This window comes from Chionomys nivalis, chromosome 26, assembly GCF_950005125.1.
Source record: "Chionomys nivalis chromosome 26, mChiNiv1.1, whole genome shotgun sequence".
In the NCBI taxonomy this organism is placed as follows: domain Eukaryota; kingdom Metazoa; phylum Chordata; class Mammalia; order Rodentia; family Cricetidae; genus Chionomys; species Chionomys nivalis.
This window is the reverse complement of record NC_080111.1, coordinates 30,280,732-30,307,896: the sequence shown is the minus strand read 5'-3', so window position 1 is coordinate 30,307,896 and position 27,165 is coordinate 30,280,732. Positions and strand designations below refer to the sequence as shown.

At 40.4% G+C, this 27,165-nt stretch overlaps 2 protein-coding genes across 12 annotated transcripts in view; one reads left to right on the top strand and one right to left on the bottom strand.

The window, feature by feature from the left end:
• Window positions 1–27,165, top strand: part of Adam22 (ADAM metallopeptidase domain 22) — a 243,642-nt gene that overhangs the window by 118,721 nt on the left and 97,756 nt on the right. For all 11 annotated transcript variants that reach the window (XM_057758312.1, XM_057758318.1, XM_057758316.1 and 8 more), the window contains exon 4: window positions 1,776–1,842. In XM_057758312.1, coding sequence (XP_057614295.1) covers window positions 1,776–1,842 — 67 coding nt within the window. The remainder of the gene's footprint in view (window positions 1–1,775; window positions 1,843–27,165) is intronic.
• Window positions 16,110–18,307, bottom strand: LOC130866747 (histone-binding protein RBBP4-like). The gene has a single exon (XM_057758324.1). It carries the CDS (start codon window positions 18,241–18,243, stop codon window positions 16,966–16,968), a length of 1,278 nt encoding a protein of 425 aa, XP_057614307.1. The 5' UTR covers window positions 18,244–18,307; the 3' UTR covers window positions 16,110–16,965.

The following is a 27,165-nucleotide window of genomic DNA, read 5'->3' as shown; positions in this document are numbered from 1 at the left end:
GATGATAAGTAACACAGAGACCCATCACTGGGCTATGTGTACAGCGAGAGACTTAGGAGCACTAGCGCTAAATGGGATGTCCTTATCACTCCCTTTCCCTCAAGGCTCAGGGATCTATAGAGAAGAAAGGTGAAAAGATGTAAGAGCCAGAAGTAATAGATGACTCCAAGGAAACAGACACAACAGGACTCGTGCACACGTGAACTCATAGCAGAGATTGCCTGCCATAGCATGCAGAAGACCTGTACAAGTTCTAGCCAGAGAAAATCCCAGTACCGAGAATGGAAGTGGACGTAGAGTCCCACAACTAACAGAGAAATGATATGTAATTGATAACTTCTAGGAGAGAAAAAAAAATCAGTGTATTGCTGGGTGAAACTGATGATGATTTTCTCCTCTTACTTTTCTCCAGCACTGTGAATGCTAGTCAGAAGGGATGAAGCTTCTAGGAGAGCCCAACCTCAGTTCCTCCATGTTCAAATACATGCGTACGTGCTGTCTTCAGCAGTGGGGTCGAGAGGGTAACCAACAGCATTGCCAATAGTCCGTGATGTCTTAGGAGTGCTTATGGACCCCTTTGACAATCACTGAAAGAGTTGTATCCCATTTCTGGTACTGGGGATTTAATTTGGTGGCATGCGATGTCTGTTTGCGTTATTCTCTCCCCCATTGTGTATTTCCACTTAAATTCATTATATACAGGTGTATATTTTAGGAACCTTCTTTAGTAGTAGTTTTCTTATACAAGATGGTGCAGCAGTTAAGAGGACTGTCTGCTCTTGTAAAGGACCTGGATTCAATTCCCAGCACCCACATTGTGCGTCACAACCATCTCTAACTCCAGTTCCATGCTATTTTACATTCCATTCTGGCCTCCATGCACACTGCATGAGTGTGGTACACAGACATGCATTTAGGCAAAAAAACCAACACACATTGTCTAAAGTAAATAAATAGATAAGTATCTGATTAGGTGAGCATCCAATCACACGATAAGATTGTTTAGAAGACTTCAAGAATAGCTTCAAAATGTTGATGAGGTTTTACTTTTCATTTCGTTGTTTTTATTAGTGTGTGTGTGTGTGTGTGTGTATGTATGCCTGTAGATGTGGTGCTTGGGCGTCAGTGTGCATGTGACAACTTGGGAGAGGTAGTTGTCCTTCCACGATGTGAGTCCCAGGGACTGAAGTCAGGTTGTCAGGCTGGGCAGCTTGGCAGTTGTCAGGTCTTTACCTGCTGCCCCATCTTGGCAACACTTTCCCCATTCCTTTTCTTTTTTTGTGTGCTATAGGAACTAATAATTTATAAGAAAAAAGTAGAATACGTGACCCATCTGGTAAGATATGAGTAGTAAGAAAGCTATAGTAAAAAAACAAGACTAAAATATCTTTAAAAAAATTTACTGGTGTTGCTACAGTTTCCTGGCCTGGGTGCTGAATGGGGGAATCAGCTGTGCTCTGCCATGAGCTAACAGGTGGTGGAGGCAGTTCTATTTCCTCATAGAAGCACTAGCTGTCTAGCATATTTCCACCTTGCTGCCTCCTTCCTTCCTCTTCCCTCTTTGCAGAGTGTTGATTTTGTTTTAAAAATATGAATTAAAGAATTGTTAAAGTAGATATATGTGAAGCTGATGCAAATTTTCAAATGTGATGTATATTTAAAGCCACCCATCCCCCGCCCCTGAAGTACTGGGACTCAAACCCAGGGCCTGGAGAGTGTGCTGGGCAACCTCAGCGGCAGTATCCTCCTTAATTGCCATCTCTTTTTCATTGTAGTGAGTTGCTGTCCTCTGGTTATGTAGAAAGACACATTGAACGTGGAGGCAAGGTCGTGGAAAACAAAGTAAGTGAGAATTTCCTTCCTTTGGGAGCAATCTTTTTAAACACTGAGTTTGGGACCCAGGACTTTGTGCTCACTGAACATGTGTTCTACCAACTGAGCAGGACTCCTTACGTGATATTGTGCCTGCCGTAAAGCATGCCTCGCAGTCAGTCTCTGGAAGGTGGACTCCTTTCGTGAAGTTTTACGTGCCATAAAGCATGCCTAGCATCAGTCTCTGGAAGGTCTCTGCTTGGGAAAAGTTGAGTGCAGCGCATTTGATTTAGGGCATGCATATGAATGCCAGGAGAGGAATACGGTCCCACGGAAAATGTCATTGCTGCTTTGGTAAAATTGTAATTTTAATATAAAATATTTTAAAATGTAATACTAACAGAGATGTACATAAACCATGTATGGACTGATGACTTGCTATGACGTCCATCCTGTTCAAGCTGCAGAGCCTGGTTGTCCAGCGCACCTGTTGCTTTGCACATCCAAGCCCCGCCTCCTTGCCCTGCAGAGCCTTCTCAAAATCATCTTCACTGTGAGGCTGTCCTTTCAGCACCGTGATTTATAGTTTGATCACCAAAGCACATGGCTCTTTAGTTTTGTCTATGTGTGCTTTAACTTGTCGCCAGCTTTATTTGATCTTTTCATAAGTTTACTTGTTGCAGAAATGACATTTTATTTTATGCAGTTTCTCATAGTTTAGATTCTACTGTTGATTACAATTTTATATTTAGAGCAAGTAAAATCCATTCAAGTGGATTATCTTTAACAAATAACCGCTTAGGACCTTTAGGGCCTTTTAGGTTTCATCGAATGCAGTTTTATCTTGCACAATCCTGATTTTAAAGTTCTTTCTTTTATAGCTGTCTTTATAACTTTCCCCTCCAAGGTTATAAAAAGTCTTTATGTACAAAAGAGATACTTGTTTTTATTCTTTTAATAAGACAAAAGTTTCATCTTTAACTTTTGCGTATTTTTGATCCATTAAAAACTAAGTTCTGCGAGATATGGTGGTGGCTCAGTCAAGCAAAATGTCTAGCATACAAGTGTGAGGGCTTGAGTTCTGGTACCTGGCGCTGTGTGGAAGCCCGGCAGGAAGCACCCACCTGGAACCCTGTCAGTGCGGAGGCAGAGATGAGACAGAGGAGTCCAGGGGCTGGTTGACCAGCTAGGTTTAGCCAATTTGTTTAGCTCGATGTTCATTGCGTCTCAGACTCAGTCTCAAAAGAAGATCCTGATGTTACAGAAGATCCGACGTTGGCCTCTGGCTTTTACATGCACAGGCACACATGTGCGTGTGTGTGAAATCATACACATGTACACGTGCATAATCACATATACCTCTTACAATAAAAATCACAATGAGATTCTAAATGTAACATTTTGTGTTCGGTATGAACTTTATTGTTTGTCTAGGTCTACACCTGTGTTCCAATTAGGTTTCCTTTATAAATTGTGATGGCTCTTATCTAAGTATTTATAGTATGACATTTGTTCCCTCTCATAATCAATATAACAGTCCCTGCAGATATGTATTATTTCCTTTTTATGAAGTAAACGAGTAAGACTTGTGAAGTTTTAAATTCTGCCCAAGGTAGATTAGGAAGTGACCGCATCAGAATTTAAGCCCAGGACATCCAATGTTAATTCATATGGACTTTAAAAGTCCATTGTATATTTGTATGCTCATATCTTTTCACATTTTTGTTTTTTGAGAAAGAGACTTATTCCTGTAGTCTGGGCCTGTCTCAAATTCACATCTATACTTCTGCCTCAGCCTTCTAAGCGCTGAAATTACAGCTGTGAGCCCCCAGACCTGGCACCTAGAATGTGAAAGCACTTGCTAGTTAGAATATAATAGGGGTGCAGTTTTCAGTTTTGAGAGTGGAGAACAGCAACTTTGGATTTGAAAGAGAGGAAAACTGAAGACATGAATGGTGGCAACAGATTCCAGACCACACAGTTTGCTCTTTTTAATTTTGACTTTGTTGTTGTTTCTGTTGTTGTTTTTGTTTGTTTTGATTTTTTGAGGGTGTGGTCTTAGAACTGCACTGAACATGTTGATATTCTGGGTCTCTGAAATTTCCAGTTACAGAGGCCCAGTATCCATTACTGATAATGAAAACTGACATTTACTGCTGATGACTTGGTTTTGTGCACTCTTGTGTGCATGTGTTCCACCCTCGAAGTGACTGCTATCATTAATGTAACTATTCCTGCTTTACAGAGAGCTTATATAGACACAGTGTGAGCCTCGATTAATTTCATGGCCAGGCCATCTGCCGGAGATCATCTACCAGATGATTATAGTGCACAAAATAGGAGGGCCATGAAAAGTTGGAATGGATTTTATTAGGCTTTTTTATGCATATGTAACTGGTTTTGGAGGTTTCTAATAACAGTGACAATACATCATTGCTTTTAATCCATGAACTAGAGTGGGAATTTGTCTAAAGACCTTATAGATTTTCTTTCAGCTTGGGTTAAACTAACTTTGTTTAGTTTTTATGAGTTGTCAGTTGCTTTGGGGCAATGCTGGTGACACACCCACTTCATTTTCCCTGCATGACCATCTTGGGAAGATAACCCTAGCACAAGTTTTTGAACACTAATTGAGGAATGGAAAATCACATTCTTGTACCAGTGGGTGAGGGGACAGATTTCCTCAGGGTCATTTCTGTGGAGCTGTCGTTTATCTACCGCTAGTGAAAGATCATGGCCATTCTTTAGCATTATTATTTCTGAGTATTTTTAATTGTTTTATTTCTAATAATAATAATGAAAGCAATGGCCAATGAGTGTCTATTTTAATAGCACAAGTATTTCTAAATCTAATAATTCCAGATCGCCTTTGTGTTAGAGTTCTCAATATTAAGGTTAGGCGTGTAGAGAGAGTATTGACTTTAGGCTGGCAACTAACTGGTTACTACTCATTGACTTGGGTACATTTGATTTTCTCCAGAAATCATTGCTTCAGAGTCTTAATTGGGTTCTCAGTGTCAAGGGAAAGATGGATAAGAATACAAAGGAGTTTGGGTCAAGGTTACAATCTGGAATGGGTAAAAAGATTGCAGAGAATGCTGTGTGATGGGGAGCAGGTGTCAGAGGAGAAAGTACTTAATGGCAAGAGAGGTTATTGTGACACTTGGGGAGCCTTTTAGGCTGACAAAATGTATTGTAATTTCATTAGAAATATTTTAAGGCAAACTCAAATGGCCCTTCTTTCTAGAAACAGATAGGGGAGTTGACACAGGAGCCAAGAGGAAGCCTTGGGTTTTCTACATCCATCTTTCTTTCTTCCATAAGGGCATGCATGCTATGAAAGATTTCTTGAGTATGTATGTGTGTGTGTGTACGCACATGTGTGCATGTACATGCCCCATGCCAGGTTGCACGTTCGGAGGTTAGAAGATGACTTGTAGGAAGCCTTGGGTTTTCTACATCCATCTTTCTTTCTTCCATAAGGGCATGCATGCTATGAAAGATTTCTTGAGTGTGTGTGTGTGTGTGTGCGCACGTGTGTGCATGTACATGCCTCATGCCAGGTTGCACGTTCGGAGGTTAGAAGATGACTTGTAGGAAGGCGTTAGCTCTCTCACCCCACCTTTGGGGTCCTGGGGATTGAACTCGGGTAATGGGGCTTGGCAGCAAATGCCTTTATCCATAGAGCCATCTTGCTGTCCCCCCAGGAACTATTTCCTTCTTGGCATACTACCATCTTCCTGCAGACACCTGTTCTACTAAATTCCTTTTGCATTTATTTTCCTAAATCAGATTCCCAGCTCATTTCTTCCTTCCTAAAATAGAGATTTTTTTTTTTACCTCTTTAAAGTCCTACCCTAATCTTTTTGTTTTCTTTAATGAACAAGTTAGTAACGGGGGATGGGGGAAGCTACTAAAAGGACAGTTGTAGGAATTCATTCAGAAAAAATTTAAATGTGGTGATTGTTAGGACAGCAGATATTTTCCTAGCTTTGTATTTTTCCCAGGAACCTAAGCAGCACCAGAAGATCTCCTGTCATTGCACTTAAAGTTTCTCCTATCTCCTTTTCTAGATTGCTCTCCAAGAAGCACAATTTCTATCTAACCTTCTAGCAATTCAAAAGCTTCCTGTGTGCTGAAAGAACGGTGTTTTTGACATACTCTTGAGGTGTTTTATTTAAAAAACAAAACGAAACCCAAAACCCTTTACAAGTAATTCTATATTGTGATGAAATGCTGTAGACTTCTTTCTTAGATCAAGCACAGTCAGTTTTCATTAGTGATAGAATTTGGTTCATCTAAGATGTCATTGTTTAGTGAGTACATTCTATTATTTCTACCTTTTTTTATTAAAAAAATGACAGGAAATTTAGTTCATGTATCCTTTTATATGCAACTCAAATTTCACTCAAATTGTTTTATGTCACTGAATAGTACGAAAGTACTTGAATTGTTTCTTTTGCACTCCAAGAAGTGCAGATTAAGTACTGTCAGGTCCGTACATCTCATAAACATATTTGTTACAGCAGAAAAGATGAACACAGCTGTAGTTGGTTGTTTTGTATTCATTTACTCTTTTGGGGAGCCCGCCACCCAGCTCCCAAATAAGTGGAGACTTACTTATGAATGCCCGGCCTTAGCCTGGCTTCTTTTTAGCCATCTTTTCTTAAATTGTCTCGTCTACCTTTTGTCTCTGGGCTTTTGTCTTTCTCAATTTTTGTATTTCTTTCTTGACTTCTTACTCCATGACTTGCTGTGTATCTGGGTAGCTGGACCTTCAGGTCCTCCTCCTCTCCTCCATTTCTTAGTTCTCCATCATTTCTGTCCATATTTCTCCTCCTATTTATTCTCTCTGCCCCAGCTCCACATGTCCTTTCTCCTGCCTAATTGTTGGTCATTCAGCTCTTTATTAGACCATCAGGTATTTTAGACAGGCAAAGTAGGACAGCTTTATAGATTTAAATAAATGCAACTTAAAAGAATGAATCAAATATTTGCAACAAATATTTGTTAAACAGCATAAACAAATGTAACCCATCTTTAATATGCTACAACACACAGAAGTCAATCTGCTTTTGCTTATTTTGGATATTGAGTTTCCTTATTGATTCTCAAAACTGCTTTAACCTTACAGAATCACAGTTCCATCTATAAAACAAGAATAGTAAGCCATTAAGTAGGAAAGAAAAACTGGGCTTTGATGTTTAGTGACTTCTGCTGAATGTGTTAGGCAGAGCCATCCTCACCGTTGTCAGTAGCTTTTTAGTGTAGCTTTGATTTTAGAAGCTACCTTGGAAGTCCAATGCAAGCAGCAGCTGCTGGCGCCAAATGATTTATGCCAGGCTACACTCTCCATCCCTACCATCCCCTCTCCCCCCTTCCCTCCCCTCCCCACCTTTCTCTCCCCTCCCCTCCTTTCTCGCCCCTTCTTCTCCTTCTCTCACCTCTTACTTTCAGGCTCTACTATGTAGTTCAGGCTGGCCTTGAACTCAGTTTTCCTGACATATCTTCTTGAGTGCTGCAATTGCAGTGTGTATGCCACCATACCTATCTTACTAAGTCATTTTTTATTTAATTATTCTGTGTTTTTAAATAACTCAGCAACAGCCTTGCTCTTCCAAGATGCCTCTTACTTACAGCTGTATCTTATATTTGAGAGACACGTGATTTAGAATTCTAAATACAGTAGCTTTTGCAGAGACTCTTGGATAATGCTTAGTTACCTCCAGAGTCACTGAGTCATATGGCTGGGGAGATGGTTTTAGAAAGGAAAAAAATATGAATTTATTTATAGAAGCTGTTACTTAAGCTTAAGTCATGGGCTGTGTGGAGATAGGGAGGCTTCCATGCAGTGAAATGAATTCAGTGATGTGCATTTTAAGCCTGGCTGGTAGGAAATGTCAACTGAAGATCCTAGGTCCCTGGAGGAGCTCTACCCACTGAGCTGTATCGCCAGCTCTGGAGCAGAATTGTTTACCAGAGCGTAAACAATGATGACAAACATTCCCCGATGCAATGACAGGAATATTTGGCAACTGCAGCTACCAAGTGTTATACTCTGTAGTTACATTATTTTGGTAGCTGCACTTTCTGTCAACACTAAGCTTGAATTCTGAGAACAGAACCTTTATTGCAGGACAGAAGTCAAGTTCAGATGTGGGAGATACAAGTCAAGACCTGCACATTAACACACCTTGCCGAAGTTGTGTTTGCCAGAATAGAACTGGTACAGTCATGGTGTGTGTCTCAGTTACCTTTCTACTGCTGTGAGAAGACACCAAGTAAGGCATCTTTCAAAAGAAGGAATTTACCTGGGCACTTGCTTACACTTTCAGAGTGTTAGTGCATGGCCCCTGTGGTGGGAATAAGGCAGCGGTCAGGCCAGGCACTGGAGCAGTAGCTGAGGGCTCACTTCTGATCCACAGGGAGAGGCGGAGAGTTGGGGGATGGAGAGCTAGCCTCAAATCTCACTTACATCAATCAAAACTAGGTACTACAGATAAATACAATTTTAGAATAGGATTACTTAGAAAACTTTCTTCTCAAGTCCCTTCTCTAAGACAGTTTAGCCATGACTTACTTAAAGTTGGCCAGTTAATAAGATTAGAATGATTTAAATATTTGTGTTTGTTTATACATCTTTGTTATAGGTGAACATTTGATTATCAGATGTGAGTATATTAGCTTTAAATTCTATTATTTTAATTTTATTTTACTTTATTATTTTATTCTATTTTTTAAAGTATTTATTTATTATGTATACAATATTCTGTCTACATGCATGCCTGAAGAGGGCGCCAGACCTCATTACAGATGGTTGTGAGCCACCATGTGGTTTCTGGGAATTGAACTCAGGACCTTTGGAAGAGCAGACAATGCTCTTAACCACTGAGCCATCTCTCCAGCCCTTCTATTTTTGGTTTTTTGAGACAGAGTCTCACCATGTAGCCTTGGCTAGCCTAGAACTCACCATATTCATAAGACTGGTCTCAGATGCCTAGAGATCTTACAGTTTTTGCCTCCTTAGTACTGAATTAAAGGTTCCACCATGCTGTCATTTTATTTTTTTAAGCCTGGCTTACTGTGTGATCAAATTAGCCTTTAATAATCTTTCCTCCTGCCCCTCCTTGCCTCCTAATGCTAGAATTTTAGGTTTGCTCCTCCATGTCCCAGCTGAATTAATTCTGTTTACTTTGTGATTCTTTTTTTTTCCAGTTTTTTTTGAACTTTCTTATTTTTATTTTATTTTATTCTTTTTTAATTAAAATTTCCGCCTCCTCCCCGTTTCCCATCCCCCCACATATTGCCCCCTCCCCCTATCCCCACTCCTCTTCTCCTCCCCCCCTCCATTCCCCCTCCCTCTCGATACTGAAGAGCAATCCAAATTCCCTGCCCTGTGGGAAGACCAAGGTCCTCCCACTTCTATCTATTTTTTTAAATATTTATTTATTTATTATTTATACAATATTCTGTCTGTAGGCCAGAAGAGGGCACCAGACCTCATTACAGATGGTTGTGACCCACCATGTGGTTGCTGGGATTTGAACTCAGGACCTTTGGAAGAGCAGGCAATGCTCTTAACTGCTGAGCCATCTCTCCAGCCCCCTACTTTGTGATTCTTTAACTACTAGCATTGCTTTAAAAAGTATTGCAATAATTTTATTTGTCCTTTGAGAAGGTCACACAATGTATTTTGGTTGCATTCATCCTCTACTTGCCCTTCTAACTGTTCCAGATCCATCCTCAACTCCTTACCCACCCCCAACTTTGTGTCCTCTTTTTTCTATGTACTTTGTCAAATTTCATACTCAGTGGTTGTGAGACCATTCAATAGAGCATGATCAACCTACCAGGGGCCACAGTCTTTAAAAAAACTGATTCTCCCTTTAGAAGTCATCAATTATTAATAGCTCCTGTTAGGGGTGGGGCTCCGGAACCCCTCCCTCCTCTGTGCTAGAAGGTTACCTGGCTTGATCTTATGCAGTCTTGTGCAGACAAGCTCAGCCGCTGTGGGGTCATGAATGCAGTGGTCCTGTTATCCAGAAGACACTGCTTAATTCTGGTCTTCCGATAGCTCTTACAATCTTTCTGTGCTCTCTTTTTCAATGGTCCCTGAGCTTTGTGTGGGTGTGGGACATGATGTTGGTGGTCCATTGTTGGGGAATATTTGTTTAACTATTGAAAGATGAGTTGCATTTGTTTAGCTGTGTAAAGATGTGTTGCTGTTTTGCCTTGCCTACCTAAGACACTTGATTGGTCTAATAAAAAGCTGAATGGCCAATAGCGAGGGAGGAGATGTAGGTGGGACTTCTGGGCAGGGAGAGTCAGTAGGAGGAGAAATTTAGGCTCAGAAGAAGAAAGAAAAAGAGACATCACTAAGACGCCAGGGGCCAGACAGCTGCATGTGGGGGAAGCAGGAAAGCAGGACATACAGGATGAAAGAAAGGTAAAAACTGCAAGGAAAAATGTAGATGAATAGAAACGGGCTAATTTAAGTTAAAAAGATAGAGTGGGACAAACGTAAGCTAAGGCTGAATATTCGTAATTATTAATAAGTCTCCGTGTCTTTATTCAGGAGCTGGTTGGCAGCCCAAAGAGAAGGCCAACTACAGCCCGTTTGTGGCTGGGTACTTCATGGATACTTGATCAGTTTATATTTTAACAGCAATCTCTTGCACAGAGGAAATCTGATAAGGACTGAACAGTCGACCGGTCTATGAACATCGATATAAAAATTTAGACAGCAGTTGAATGCTGTGTTCGTTTAGCACGATAATAGTACGTTATCCCTGGCATCTGCGTTCTACTCAACTATGGGTTCTTGGCAAGAGTTACAAACCAGGCACACATTTCCTTTTGCGAAACAGGCCTTAAGTCAAGCAGAAAGTTGTTGATTAACCCAATAACATCCATGCCCCTGTTGCACCCATGAGTGCATTGCTGTACAGTTATTATTGTAATTCACAGGCTTTACAGCTGGATTAGTCTCTTGAAGACATTTTGGCTCATCAGCCTTCATGGCATCTTCCAGTTTTATGAAACCTACTCATCAGGAAAGAAGTTTCCTAGCCAGTACCAACTTTCGTTTCTTTGTGTATGACCAAAGTGTGTAGTAGCCTCAGCAATAGGGTCTTATCATCAAGTTCTGGTGGGCAACCAAGGACAGTGGCAACAGCCTGTATTGTTTTGGCAGTGTGGGGGACAGCTCTGACCAACAGTTTAAAGGGAGATAGCCCACACATGGCATTGGGCTTTTTACTTGGTAATCTGTGGCTTCCGGGAGCTGCATTCTATCCCCTGTGTGGGTTAAGTTCAATGAAATCACTCATATGGATACCTATATTTTCAGGGAGCTTATAAAATAAAAACATTCTTGTTATCCCTTCCCTAATACCCTGTCTGCCATACTTTTTTATCCCTGTCCCCATCTAAACATCCCTCCCCTTTCAAAGTTACTGTTGGTGGTGTTTTTTTTTTTTTTTTTTTTTTTTTGAGACAGGTTTCTCTGTGTAGCCCTGACTGTCCTGGAACTCACTCTGTTGACTGCTAATCTTAAACTCAGGGATCTACCTACCTCTACCTCTCAAGTGCTGGGATTAAAGGTGTGTGCCACTACCTAGCTTTTTTCTTTTAAAGTATTTTTTTCAACTGTCAATATTAAAATGTAGTTGTACCATTCCCCTTTCCTCCTTTCAAGTCTTCCCTCCCCTGCTCTCTATCAAGTTCTTCCTCTGCTTTATCCTGACAAGGCCTCACTGCATAGCTCATAGTAACCTCACTCTGTAGCCCAAGCTGATCTCATACTCTTAGTAGTCAGTTTCCTCTGCTTCCCAACGGATGAGATTGCAAGCATGAGCTACCACAATTGGCGCCTAAGAAAAATTTTATTTCTGTTGTTCTTAAAACTGAGGCTCATGTAGCTCAGGCAGGCCTTGGACCCAGTATGTACCTGAGGCTGGTCTTAAATGTCGACTCTGGCTGCCTTCATCTTCCAAGTGCTGGGGTTGCAGGTATGTATCGCTACACCGTCATTATATATGACTGTGTGTGTGTCCTCAAGATAACCACATAAGAATGAGGTTGAGACTTTCTAAAAGACAGGTGGAAAGAAGCTTTAACCTATGACCATTTAATAAATAATTGAATTGAACTTCATAAGTGGTAGTGGGGTTCAGTTCCAATATCTTCTTATTTAGAAATCACTTGTAATTGCAGGTGGTGTCAGTACTGGAAACCATGCCCTTTGCATCTTCTGGGTTTGAACTGTTGCCAATTTTAAAACTTTGTCACTTGAACTAGTGAATTGAGTTAGAAGGATAACTCAGTTTTTGTTGTTGCTAGTGCAAAATGGTATTTTCCATAGGTATTTTAAATCTTCCATAAAAATATGGCTGGACTAAACAGTTTGGATGTCAATGTACTAGAATCTTGGGTTACTGATTTTTATTTGCTCATAATTGCCATATATTGGTATCCAATAGAAAGAGTTACTTTAATTGGCTTTTTGCTAATTCATACTTCAAACTAAGTCTTATTTTATGGGTAAGTATGAGGTCGGTTGTTTAATGTTAATTTCTTGGGAGACTTAATGGCTTTTTCTAATGAATACAAACCCTTAATACGTCTACTGGTACCATATTTTCTCTTGAAAATGAAACACCTATTTTCAGTGGTTTTAAAATGTATGATGATTAGGCCGGATGTGGTGGAACATGCCATAAATTCCAACACCCAGATGACAGAGGCAGGTAGATCTCTGATTTGGGGCCAGCCTGGTCTACAAAGTGGGTTCTAGGTCATACATGGCTACATAGCAAGACCTTGTGAGGAGAAAAAAAGATTGTGTTCTTGTTTTACGTTACCCACATTTTATATTTTATAAATTAATACTTATTTTTTTTTATAAAGCTGATATTACTACTACAGAGTTCCTATCTTCATAATATTGACTTTAGACTATATGTTGACTTGGGTGGACATCTGGTCACTTTAGGGAGCAGGTGCCGTGCAGAACCCCCCTGCCCCGAGACCTCAGATTGCAAAGCGTGATGGATCTCAGTAATACCATCTCTCTGTCCCTCGAGGTCACTGAGGTAAAGGAGGTCCAGACCCAGGCTCGCCTCTCGACCTTTTCATTTTGACCCTATCCTTTCAGGTCTCCTCTGCACACACAGCCTCTGAATCTGAGCCGGTGTGGGTTGAGGACTTGGTGACCCTGCACACAAACCTAGAGAGTGAGAATCCATGTTCCAGTTGGGCATGGTGGCACATGCAGGTGGATCTCTGTGATTTTGAGGCCAGCCTGGTCTGTGTAGTAAGTTCCAGGACATCCAGGGCCATGTAGAAGGACTCTATCTCACCCCCACCAACACACACGAGGGAGAGAGAGAGAGACAGAGGGAGATAGAGAGAGACAGAAACACAGAGAGAGAGACAGAGAAGAGAGAGGAAGGAGAGAAGAGAATGAACCTTTGTTTCTATCTTTCTCATGAGAAAAATGAAAACTCGGCTTAATTCATTGGCTAGGCCCAACTGCCCAGAAAAGAACTGATTTAAAACAACAACAACAACAAAACCCAAAACAAAACAAAACATATATTGACCTGATACTAATACTGATAACTGGGCTGCAGAGTGATAAAAGACCAGAGTTGAAGCAGTAAAAAGAGCAAGTGTTTCCTATGTCCTGGAAACCAGCGAACTCATTTCACATACCTATTAAGCGCTCTTTTCTTTGTTACCCTCAATTTACATATGCAGAAACGGAGGCACAGAGGGTTGAACTTACTAGCCCAAGAATTTGAGGCCAAGAAGTCTGGTACTAGAATTTATGTTCTTATTCAGCACAGTCTGGGCTCTCCGGAGACAATCATAATAGCAGAGGAATTAGAATGTCAATCTTTGTACTCCAGCACTTCAACAGCATCCCCTTTGGCGGTTGTGTTTAATGAGCTATGATGTGAGGATGGGATTAGTTCAGATGAGTCTCAATTACTCCAATAGAAAAGTACCATTCTTTCAGAGACGACCAAGTCCCTCTAAAGGGTGCCGATAGTCTCAACCGTTTGTTCTTGCAGTTATTTTTAGCTTCTCTTTATTCTCTACAGAAGTTAAATTGTGCATTGTTCTCCACTGAGGAATATAGTGGCTTCCAAGTCATTATGTCTGAAGTATGTTTCGGCCTTGCACATGGCAAGCACATGCTCCGTCCTCATGCCCATCTTGTGCCTACACATGCGTTTATCTGCATCTGGAGAAAATGTGAAATTTTATGAGCAAGAGTAATGAAGCTGAAACATATCATCATCTTGCCAAAAACTCGAAGAGATTTGATTATATCCTTGCCAAAGTCATTAAAGTGTCCATCCCCCCCTTCCTCTCCCTTCTTTTCAACACACAAAGGAGCTACACAATCTCGTAAACAAACAGAAGATTGGTCCATCCTCACGCATGCATGAACTGTTCCAGGTCTTCTGCTAACCGTATTTTTGTCTACTACCAGGCGTTTGTGTATCGCTCATCTCCTCTGAGGGCTTGATGGGGTATGCATTTCCTCTCTGGCAGACTTAGGCAAACATATGCTCCTCTACCATATTGCAATCAGCGTGGTTCAGGAAGGTCTTGGATTTCATGATTTGATTCTTTTTGAATTATGGGAAAAAGAGTTCTTTGAGGAGTAAGTAAGTTTCCTTTCCTTCTGGGCTGAAGGTTTTGCCCTCAGTTTCTCATCACAGATAATGTACCACCTCCTTAGTGGTTTTATAAAGATTATGAGTCGTCTTCACGCTGTAACCTAAAGAAAATCTCTTGGCTCATCACCAGCTGATACAGGTCAGGCCCCAGTGCTGGGGCTACAGAGAAATAAAGTGACAGCTGCTGTCCCCATGAGTTCTGTCCTCGAGCTTTGCTTGTAAGCTGAGTAGTAGAAAGCCCCCGTTATTTTCTTTCTAGTGTAACGTTTCTGTTTGCCCAGCTAAGTATCCCAAGAATTCTGCCGTTAGTTAACATTCGAGATCTTATCTCTAGAGATAGATAACATTAAGATCTTATCTTTGAAACAGTTTCAGCGAAAAATATTTAAAAAGCAAAGTGACACTAATTGTGTTTTGTATATAGAGCTAATTACAGTAGAAGAGCTTTTCTATTTTAATTCTGAAACCAGCCTTTTCATTATGTAATGCCTTTTCAAATATACTCTTGGCAATTTCTTTTTGTATCAGAGTGCACTGTTATTAGAGTAATTATAATCAAACAGGAAGTTTTAGCAGCTTAAAATGCGCGTGTGTGAGAGCGTGCACACACACAATTATTCTCTTGGTGTTGTTCCAAGATATAGTTATTTTCTTGTTCATTATTAAAGGTCCTTGCTTTCCAGTGAATGTTACTATAAAAATAAAAACACATAGTAAAGATCCGAAATCAGGATCCTAGGCATCGAGTGGTTTGAATGTTTATAGACACTTTAAATAGTAACCTATGAGGGGTCCAGCCGATATTTTTCACAGAAGTCCTGCATCAATGGCGTAAGAAAGGAATTAGATGCAGATAATGACAGTTGGTGGTTGTGACAGGAAACTCTCAAATGCTCACATGTAGAGTTTTAGAGGCAAGAACACTAGAAACTAGCAATGGGAAGTCATGCAGAGTGGAAAGAAGCCCTATTTCTCAGGTATACCATTTGTTTGCAGTCCTTACTCATCCAGTAACACGAAGGCAGTAAGTGCTGCGGTTCATGCGTAAACTCAGTTCTCGCCCTTGTGACGCTTGTCTCTAAGGAGCTGCAGATACTCTTCAGCTAGTTACCCCTAACTCTTGCAAATTATATAACTAATAAGTTATAATGAAGCTCATGCTGCTGGGAGGGCGTTTGTGGTAGACTTGATCTAGCTGGTGGCTTGAGAAAGATATTTTAATTCTTCAGGACAGAAAATGAAATTCAGGACCCTCTTTAAGCTTGTCAGGCAAATCCTCTCCCACTGAGCTGTTCTTCCCTTCCACGTCCCTCTTCATGAAATGATGCGACCTCCGAAGTTTGCATAACTGGCAGGTGAAGTGGGAACAGAACGTTTTCTGGCAGTAGGATGAGTATGTTCTGAGGCCCGAGGCCTTGATGTGGGATCTTGTAACAAGTGAGCATAAAGAAAGCAGAGGGTGGACCGCGAGACTATAGCGGGTGGACCGGAGGGGGGTGCATATGGATCTACACATGTTACTCCTCTCCCAGCCATCTTTTTTTTTTTTTTTTTTTTTTTTTTTTTTTTTTTTATAGAAAAGCAATTTATTCCATTATAAGCACTTACACAGTTAGTCATGGAGAGTATTAACAGGCCTGATGGTGAGACAGGTCAACCAAAATGGAGACGGCTTCAAACTATGGTGGTCAAGGACTAACTCCTAAAAAAGCAACTCTTAAGGATTAATTTAATTTTAAAAACAAATACAAACTAGCAATTTACTCTTTCTCAACTTGACAGTTCACCAGTGGTCTGACTGTCAGTTAAAAACATACATTTCACAACTTGGTGGTCCCAAGTTCAAAAAACAAAAACAAAAAAACCGTACAACAAAAGCCAAGTGAAGAAGTAGGTGTCTGAGCCAGGAGTATAAATATTGCAAGATGTCATTTTTATTCCTGAATAAAATTTATTCATTTATAAATTTATAAATTTTTCCTCAGGAATTTTCCAGCAACAAACCCAGGTCCAAAGCAGCTTCAGAAATGGGGCATATCATGTATGATTATTTTTCTTAAGCTATATTCCAAAATTTTCATATTTTCAAGAAAGTGACTAGAGTGGATAAGGAATAGTGAAGTAGGTGTTCAAGCCAGGAGTATAAATATTGCAAGATGTCATCTTACAATATTTATAGAAAAATAATCACACACAATGCCCCACCTCTGAAGCCACCCCAGACCTGGGTTCATTACCAGAAAACTCCTGAAGAAAAATTTAAATATAAGTCTGTGGCTTTGTTGAATTAAGCCCCCCAGTTAAAGATTTAGAAAACACCCATGGTTTGGGCTAATAGTTTTGTTGGTGGCACCTATTGTAGCCGGATAGCTGAACAAAGTCTGTGTCTCAAACCAGTGTTAAATCCATCTCAGGGTCCAGAAGAAAACAAGGGGAGTCTAAATCACAAGTGCAGACATGTCTAGGATCCTTGTCCTTCCGGATCCACACTTCCTTCAGGGTCTTCATCATTGTAAATGTTCTCTGCCATCTGCCACACTTGCATGATATTGTCTTCTGATACAGAACAAATCACCCAAGGTTCATTGGGATTCCAGGAGAAATCAGATATCTTGGCAGTATGACCACCATGAATAAACAGCAACTCTGGTGGGCCATCTTCTGCATCTTCTGGGGACTGTTCTTCTCCAATTTTACTTAAATCCCACACATTCAACCTACGATCAGTACCGCTAGAAGCCAAAATAGTCTCATTGTGAGGTGACCACTGAACTTGGAATATTTCATCCTTATGTGATTCAAAGGAATGCAACTTGAGTTTCAGATTTCTCAGATCCCACAAGGCAACAGTCTTGTCAGCTGATCCTGTGGCAAGAATGAACTCACTGTAAGGATTGAAAGACAGGCAGTTCACTTCAGCAGTGTGAGCATCAACTGAGTGGCTTGGCTTGGAAGTATTGTTTGAACGAGTATCCCAAATCATAAGTTTCTGGTCATCAGCAACTGACCCAAAAAGAGACTCGTGGAGCAGATGCCAGGAAACGTCCTCTACTACTGCTGTATGCCCCGTGAAGATGGTCTTTGCATCCACCACTTTTCCTTCCTTTGGAACTGCACTGATGTCCCACAGGCAGATGGTACGGTCATCTGAAGCACTGAGTAAGTGCCCGCTGAGATTTGGATTCCAAGAAAGACCATAACCTTCCTTCTGATGTCCACGGAGACGCAAATCTGGGTTGCACTCTCCAGAAGGGTCTGGTTTAGAAGGATGCTTTGTGTAGTCAAAAACAAGCACATCACTGGATGGAGTCTTTGTTGCAATGATGCAAGGGTTCTGGGGCATGTACCGAGCCCTGTTTACTTCTCCTTCATGGTTGATCTTGATTTCTATTTCAATTTTCCCACTGACAGAGCCAAACCCTCCAAATTCTCCTTTCTCACTGTCATAGTGTGAAGCATCAAACTGAGCATCATCATTAGGGAGCTGGACACTGGCTATCACCAGGTGGTTTTGTTCATCCGATGTGTGTGTTCCCAGGACAAGTCGATGAATGCTGAAATCTTTCCCCTCAGGCCTGGTAACATCTGGAAGCCACTGGGCAGTTAAACTGGGCCACTCCAGGGCATGGGTCATCACCAAATCATAAAGAAAAGGGGTGTTTTTCTTCCATATTTTGTACTCCTCGTTGATCACACGTTCTTCCACCGCGTCGTCAAAGGCAGCTTCCTTGTCAGCCATGGCGGTAGGAGAGCCGGGAGGGGCTGGGGGGGGGGGGATCCCGGGGTCGTGCGTTGCAGGAGGGACGGGGAGGCGACCTCTCCCAGCCATCTTTATAGCGTGGCTGCAGCTGATGCTGGAATGCTGAGTGCTGGCTTGACGGATCCGAGGTTTACCACATCACAATCCTTTAGATAAGGTCTGTTTTGAGGTCGCACGCTACCTTTCTCACTAAGTAAAAGTTTTAAAATGTCTTCAGTAGTGTTCACAGATGAGGCCTCAAGGCCAATCTGTAGATTGCAAGCGGAAAAGCCCCTGCGCTGCCGATATTGTTAGGGTTAGGTGGACTCCGCTTCTCGTTGTACCAGTTAGTATGTGGATTGTGGATTTACTGCCACCAGTGCGCTTCATTCTCCTTTTCTGATAAACAAGACGATGCACAGAGATAAACAGAACTTGGGCCGTGGGAGGAGCACTGTTAGTTAATGCAGAGCTCCAGAGTGAGGCCGCATCTGCCGTGGATTTGCCCATGTTTGCTGCCAGTGTCTGTGTCTGCTTATGACACAGGCAGCAGGTCAGCCAGGGATCTTCACTTTGCTTACAGCAAGTCTTTGGCATAGCATGCATGCCTAGAACACATACTAGTTCGTGTCCACTGATGATAAAATAAGGACTTAACTTGCCCATATGCTAGAAGTGTGGTGATTTCTCGTGACCTCCAACAGTGTGTATGGGAAGTCCATTTTGACAGGACTGAGGGATATATTATTTTTCCTGTGTGATGAATGTGGACAGGATCAGTTAGTGTACCATTTGCTCACCCTTGTAAGTTTACTTTCTTTCCCAAGGCTGGCTCAAGTTCTATAGACATTTGTTAGTTTATTTTAAAGTCAACCTATAAAGTATAACCAATTAACTTGTGGTAAAATGTCTATATATATATATATATTTTTTTTTTGGATTTTTCGAGACAGGGTTTCTCCGTAGCCTTTGGTTCCTGTCCTGGCACTAGCTCTTGTAGACCAGGATGGCCTCGAACTCACAGAGATCCACCTGCCTCTGCCTCCCAAGTGCTGGGATTAAAGGCGTGCGCCACTACCGCCCGGCAAATGTCTATAATTTTAAGGTATTTCACACATATAAAATTATATCAGATATTTTAAAAAGATACCTATGTGAGAGTTAACATATTTGGCTATTATTATGCTTATTTCCATTCTCTGTGTGTGTGTATGTGTGTGTTGCATATGTTGTGTGGTGTATGTGGTAGTGTGTGGGGTTTGTGTGTGTGTGGTGTGGTACATATGTCATGTGATGTATGTGATGGTGTGTGTGTGGTGCATATGTTGTGTAGTGTGTGTGGTAGTGTGTGGGGTTTGTGTGTGTGTGGTGTGGTACATATGTCATGTGATGTATGTGATGGTGTGTGTGTGGTGCATATGTTGTGTAGTGTGTGTGGTAGTGTGTGGGGTTTGTGTGTGTGTGGTGTGGTACATATGTCATGTGATGTATGTGATGGTGTGTGTGTGGTGCATATGTTGTGTAGTGTGTGTGGGGTTTGTGTGTGTGTGGTGTGGTACGTATGTCATGTGATGTATGTGATGGTGTGTGTGTGGTGCATATGTTGTGTAGTGTGTGTGGTAGTGTGTGGGGTTTGTGTGTGTGTGGGGGAAGGCTAGTGGGATGGAACCAGCCCTTTGTCAGGTGATGGATGTGTTCTTCCGTTTAAACTCCAATCTCAGCACCTTCACCAAATCTAGCTGTGATTCCTAATGTCTACTTTTCTCTTTTTTAGGTTATTTACATGTATTTATTTATTTTTATTAATTTTACATAGCAATCACACATTCCCCTCCCTATCCCTCCTCTCACTCCCCCCTCCACCCCCCACCAGTTCACCCTGCAACCACTCCTGCAAAGAGTAAAGTCTCACACAGGGAGTTAACACATTAAACTGAGACAGGACAAGCCCCTCCCCCTGCATCAAGGCTGAGCAAGGCATCCCACCATAGGTAATGGGCTCCAAAAAGCCAGCTCATGTACCATGGATAGATCCTGGTCCCACTGCCAGGGACCCTTCAAACAAGCCAAGCTACACAACTGTTGCTCGCATGCAGAGGTCTTAGTTTGGTCCCGGGCAGCCTCCACAGCTGTCGGCCTAGAGTTCATGAGTTCCTATGAGTTTGGTCCAGCTGTCTCTGTAGATTTCCCCATCATGATCTTGACCTCCCTTGCTCATAGAATCCCTCCCACCCCCTCTCTCCCCCTGGCTGGACTTTGGCAGCTCGATCTGGTGCTTGGCTGTGGATCTCTGCATCTGCTTCCATCATTTACTGGATGAAGGCTCTATGATGACAGGGTATTCACCAATCTGATTACAGGGGAAGGCCAGTTTAGGCACCCTCTCCACTATTGCTAGGAGTCTTAGCTGGGGTCGTCTTTGTGGATTCCTGGGAGTTTCCTTAGCACCAGGTTTCTCCCTAGTCCTATAGTGGCTCCCACTATCAAGATGCTCTTTCATTGTTTTCCCACTCCATCCCTCCCACAACTGACCATTTCGTGCCCTCATTTTCATCCCTCATCCCCTCCCCTTGACTGCTTTCCCCCACCAGTTTACCCAGGAGGTCTCATCTATTTCTCCTGACCAGGGCAATCCATGCATCCCTCCTTGTTACCTAGCTTCTCTGGAGCTGTGGATTGTAGTTATTATTTATCCTTTGCCTTACATATGGTATCCACTTGTGAGTGAGTACATACCGTGTTTGTCTTTCTGGATCTGGGTTATCTCATTTATGATGATTTTTTTCTAGTTCTACCCATTTGCATGCAAATTTCATGATGTAATTTTTACAGCTGAGTAACACAATAGTGTAAATGTACCACATTTTCCTTATTCATTCTTTGTTTGAAGGGCATGTAGGTTGTTTCCACGTTCTGGCTATTATGAATAATGCTGCTATGAACACAGTTGAACAAGTATCCTTGTGGTATGATTGAGCATCCTTTGGATATATGCCCAAGAGTGGTATCACTGGGTCCTGAGGTAGATTGATTTCCAGTTTTCTGAGAACTTGCCATACTGATTTCCAAATTGGCTGTATAAGTTAGCACTCCCACTAGCAATGGAGGAGTGTTCCTCTTATTCCTCTCCAACATAAGCTTCCTCAGTATTTTTGATCTTAGCTATTCTAACAGGTATAAGATGGTATCTCAGAGTTGTTTTGATTTGATGCCTAAGGACGTTGAGCAATTTCTTAAATGTCTTTTGGCCATTTGAGATTTTTCTCTTGAAAATTCTTTGTTTAGACTTGTATCCCATTTTTAAAATTGGCTTATTTTATATTTTTGATGTCTAGGTGTTTTAGTTCATTATGTATTTTAGAGATCAGCCCTTTCTCAAATGTGGGGTTAGTGAAGATCTTTTCCCATTCTGTAGGCTGTCATTTTGTCTTATTTACCGTGTCCTTTGCCTTACTTTTCAGTTTTAGGAGGTCCCATTTATTGATTGTTGCTCTCAGTGTCTGTGGTAATGGTGTTATATTTAGGAAGTGGTCTCCTGGGACCATGCATCTGAGGCTATTTCCCATTTTGTCCTCTATCAGGTTCAGTGTAATTCGATTTATGTTGAAGTCTTTGATCCACTTGGACTTGAGTTTTGTGCATGGTGATAGATATTGATCTATTTGAATTCTTCTACATCCAGTATTGTTAGCACCATTTGTTGAAAATGCTTTCTTTTTTCCATTTTACAGTTTTGGCTTATTTGTCAAAAATCAGGTGTTCATAGGTGTGTGGATTAATATCATGGTCTTCGATTTGATACCGTTGGTCCACATAACAGCTTTTATGCCAATACCGAACTGTTTCTATTGCTATAGATCAATAGTTGAACTTAAAGTTAGGGATGGTGATGCCTCCAGAAGCTGTTTTATTATACAGGATTTTTTGGGTATCCTGGGTTTCATTTTTCCATATGAAGTTGAGTATTGTACTTTCATGGTCTGTGAAGAATTGTGTTGAGATTTTGATGGGGATAGCATTGAATCTGTGGATTGCTTTTTGTAAAATTGCCATTTTTATTATGTTGAACCTACCTATCCAAGAACATGGAAGTTCTTTCCCTTTTCTGAAATCTTCAATTTCTTTTTTCAAATACTTAAAGTTCTTGTCATACAGGTCTTTCACTTGTTTGGTCAAAGTTACCCCAAGATATTTTATATTATTTGTGGCTATTGTAAAGTTTGATATTTCTCCGATTTCTTTCTCAGCCCATTTGTCATTTGTATATAGGAGGGCTACTGATTTTACTGAGTTAATCTTGTATCCTGCCATATTACTGAAGGTGTTTATCAGATGTAGCAGTTTCCTAATACAATTTTTGGGGTCACTTATGTATCATCTGCAAATTCTGAAAGTTTGAGCTCTTCCTTCTAATTTGTATTCCCCTTCATCTCCGTTGTTGTCTTATTGCTCTAGCTAGAATTTCAAGTTCTATATTTAATAGATATGGGGAGATTGAACACAGTCTTCTCTTGTTTTTGATTTTAGTGGAGGTGTTTTGAGTTTCTCTCCATTTAATTTAATATTGGCTGTTGGATTGCTGTAAATTCCCTTTATTATGTTTAGGTATTTTCCTTGAATCCCTGATCTCTCCAAGACCTTTATGGTGAAGGGGTGTTGGATCCTGTCAAAGGCTTTGCCAGCATCTAATGAGATGATCATGTGTATTTTTTTCCAGTTTGTGTAAATGGTGAATTATATAAACAGATTTTTGTATGTTAAACTATCCCTGCATTTCTGGGATGAAACCTACTTGATCATGATGGATGATTTTTTGATATGTTCTTGGAATCAGTTTGCCAGTATTTTATTGAGGATTTTTGCATTAATGTTCATGAGGGAGATTGGTCTGTAATTCTCTTTCTTTGTTGCACCTTTTTGTGGTTTGGTTATCAGGGTAACTGTGGCCTCATAAAAAGAATTTGGCAATGCTCCCTCTGTTTCTATTGTGTGGGACAATTTGAGGAGTATTGACATTAGCTCTCCTTTGAAATTTGGGTAGAATTCTGCACTGAAACCATCTGGTCCGAGGCTGTTTTTGGTTGTGAGATTTTAATGACTGCTTATATTTCCGTACAGGTTATAGGTCAATTTAAATTGCTTATCTGGTCTTGATTTAATTTTGGTATGGGAACACATACAGAAAATTGTTCATTTCTTTTAAATTTTTTAATTTTGTGGAGTACAGGTTTTTGAACTATGACCTGATGATTCTCTGGATTTCTTCCATGTCTGTTGTTATGTTCCCCTTTTCATTTTTGATTTTGTTTATTTGGGTATTCTCTCTCTGCCTTTTGGTTAATTTGGATAAGTGTTTGTCTATCTTGTTGATTTTCTTGAAGAACCAACTCTTTGTTTCGTTGATTTTTTTTGTATTGTTCTCTTTGTTCCTATTTTATTGATTTCAGTCATCAATTTGATTATTTCCTTGCATCTATTGCTGGGTGAGTTTATTTCTTATATTATTGTTATAGAGCTTTCTGGTGTTCCGCTAAGTCACTAGGGTGAGATTTCTTCGGCTTCTTTATGTAGGTTCTTAGTGCTCTGAACTTTCCTCTTAGTGCTGCTCTCATAGTTCCCATAAGTTTGGTATGTTGTGCTTTCATTTTTGTTTTGTTTCTAGGAAGTCTTTAATTTCTTTCTTATTCAGTTTTCATGAATTTGTAGGCTGTCTGTAATTTGTGTTGTTGTTGAATTCTAACTTTAAGCCATGGTGATCTGATAAGATACAGAGATTTATTCCAGTTTTTTTTTTTTTTTTTGTATCTGTTGAGATTTGCTTTGTGACCGAGTATGAGGTACTGAGAAGAAGGTATATTTTTTTTGTGTTTGGGTAGAATGTTCTATAGATGTCTGTAAAGCCCATTTGAGTCATAACATCCATTAGTTACCTTATTTCTCTCTTAAGTTTCTATTTGGCAAACCTGTCCCTTGGTGAGAGTGGGATGTTTAAGTCTCCCACTATTAGTGTGTAGGGTTTGATGTGTGATTTAAGCTTTAGTAATGTTTCTTTTACATATGTGGGTGCCCTTGTATTTGGGGCATAAATGTTCAGAATTGAGGCTTCATCTTGATGGATTTTTGCTGTGATGAATATGAAAAGTCCTTCTCTATTTCTTTTGATCAATTTTAGTTTGAAGTCTATTTTGTTAGATATTAGGATAACTACATCAGCTTGCTTCTTAGGTCCATTTGATTGGAAAATCTTTTCCCAACAGTTTACTGTGAATTAATGTCTCTTTTTGAAGTTTAGGCGAGTTTTTTATATACAGCAGAAGGATGGATCCTGTTTTTATGTCCATTCTGTTAACCTATATCTTTTTATAGGCAAATTGAGTCCATTAATATTAAGAGATATTAATGACCAGTTGTTGTTAATTCCTGTTATATTTTGGTGGTAGTGTAGTTGTGTTTCCTTTTTCTGGGATTTTATGATGTGGTATTGTCTATTGCCTGTGTTTTTGTGAGTACAGATAACTTCCTTGGGTTGCAGTTTCCTTCTAATGCTTTTTATAGGGCTGGATTTGTAGATAGGTACTGTTTAAATATGGTTTTGCTTTTTTTGTCTATGCTGTGTGAAAGTTTTGCTGGCTATAGTAGTCTGTGCTGGCATCTGTGGTCTCTTACTGTCTGCATAACGTCTATCCAGGACCTTCTGGCTTTCAGAGTCTCCACTGAGAAGTCAGGTGCTATAATGAGTCTGCCTTTATATGTTACTTGACCTTTTTCCTCTGCAGCTCTTAATATTCTTTCTTTATTCTGTATGCTTAGTGTTTTGATTATTATTTAGTGAGGGAACTTTTTTTTTGCTTCAGTCTGTTTTGTGTTCTGTAATCTTCTTGTATCTTTATAAGCACTTACTTCTTTAGGTTGGCAAAATTTTCTACTATGATTTTGTTGAATATATTTTCTGTGCCATTGAGCTGGTATTCTTTTTCTTCTGCCCCTATAATTTTTTGGTTTGGTCTTTTCATGGTGTCTCAAATTTCCTGAACATTTTGTGTTAAGACTATGTTGGCTTTAATGTTTTTTTGACTGATGAATCTATTTCCTTTATCCTCAATGTCAGAGATTCTGTCTTCCATCCCTTGCCTTCTGTTGCCCATGATTGCAACTGTAGTTCCTGTTCATTTACTAGACTTTCCATTTCCAGAATTCCCTCAGTTTGTGTTTTCATTACTGCCTCTGTTTCAGTTTTCAAGTCTTGAACTGTTTCCTTCACCTGTTTGATTGTGTTTGCTTGACTTTCTTTAAGGGATATTGAGTTCTTCCAATTTTTTGTTTGTTTTTTCTTGATTTTTTTAAAGAATTTTTTTATTTCCTCTCTAAGGTTCTCTATCATCTTCATAAAATAATTTTTAAGGTCGTTTGCCTCTGCTTCACCTGTGCTGGGCTCTTCAGCTTTTGTTGATGCCTAGGATCACTAATGGTGCCTTATTGGTCTTTATGTTGTTGAATGGACTCTTGTACTGTATTCTATCCATCTTGTCCTCCAATGGGTGCAGGTGGTACCTGTGCCCCCAGGGGCCACTGATGCTGCCGTGGATGGTTTGGTTTGGGGTTAGAGTAGGCCTTGTAGATTACAGGGTCCAATGGGGGTAGAGGTGGAGCAGCCTGCCCACAGGAGCATTTCCTGGCAACCAGCTAGTGGACTGTGATGGATGGGCATGTCTGCTTTCCCTAGTCATTGTTTCTCCTGTTTTAGTCTTGTCTTACTGGATTTATCCTTCATTCTTTTGTTTGATGAACCATTTTAGTTTATTGTGTTTTTAGAATGACTTTATTTTCTTTACTAGTGTTTCCTTTCCAATAATTTCTTCTCTTATCTTTGTGATTTCTTTCTACTTAAAAAAATTTCCCCAACAGACTCAGTAGTGTGTGCCTGTAATTTCAGCACTCTAGAGGCAGAGGCAGGAAGATTCCTGCATATTTGAGGAGAGCTTGGTCTATAAAGCAAGTTCCGGGCTATTCTGAGTCACTTAATGAGACTTTGTCTCATAAAAACAAAACAAGAGAAGCAACAGCAAAACTCCCCTGTTGTTCTCGTGTGACTCAGTGAGTTTAATGTTAGATTGCTAAACACCAGTTTCCTTTGGTCTATAGTTGTAAACACCCAGCATCTAATTGAGTTTAAGAAAGCCTCTCTATGTAGTCCCCAAGTGTTGATATAACAAGCATGCACCAGTAAATGTAGCTAAAATGGACTCCTAAGCTACATTCTAGTCACGTCCTGGAATGCTGGCAACATATTTAGATTACTTAGGCTCTTTTATTTGACTCACAAATTGTTTGTATTTTTAGAAATAAGTCTCAATTGTTTAAAATTTTTATATTGAGCATTTTTTAAAAATTCCAATCATATATTTGTTGGCTTGGAAATTTATTCCTTTGTAGTAAGTGTAGTCTACAGGATAATGATTCTTTAGAAGTTGGCTTGCTATTTAAAGTAGAAAGGCTGGTACTCTTCCAGTTTCCAAATAGCTTGTGAAACATTGACCCAGAAGGTTCTCCAGTTCAACTTCCCCCTTTCCTTTGGAAGGAAAATAGCAACAGAAAGACGCATGATTAGCTCAAGCCCCATGACAGTTTCTGAATAAAAAGAATAAAAAGTCCTTTTTTTTTCATGCTCAGCATTTATACAACCTTAAACATCTACTTGCATTTTTGCAGTGACACCGAGAAGTTCTTTCCTCCCTCAGGAAGATGACACTTTGTGCCTGTGTCCGTCCTGGGTGACTCCACATCATGGAGTGAGGGAGGGCTGGTGAATGAATGCTTTAGGACTGGGGGTGCAGGAGAGAGGAGAAAAGCTTCATTTGGCTGCTAGAAGAATCTCTTTATCTTTCTTTCAATGAAGTAGTAGGTGGAAGAAAGATAAAATGG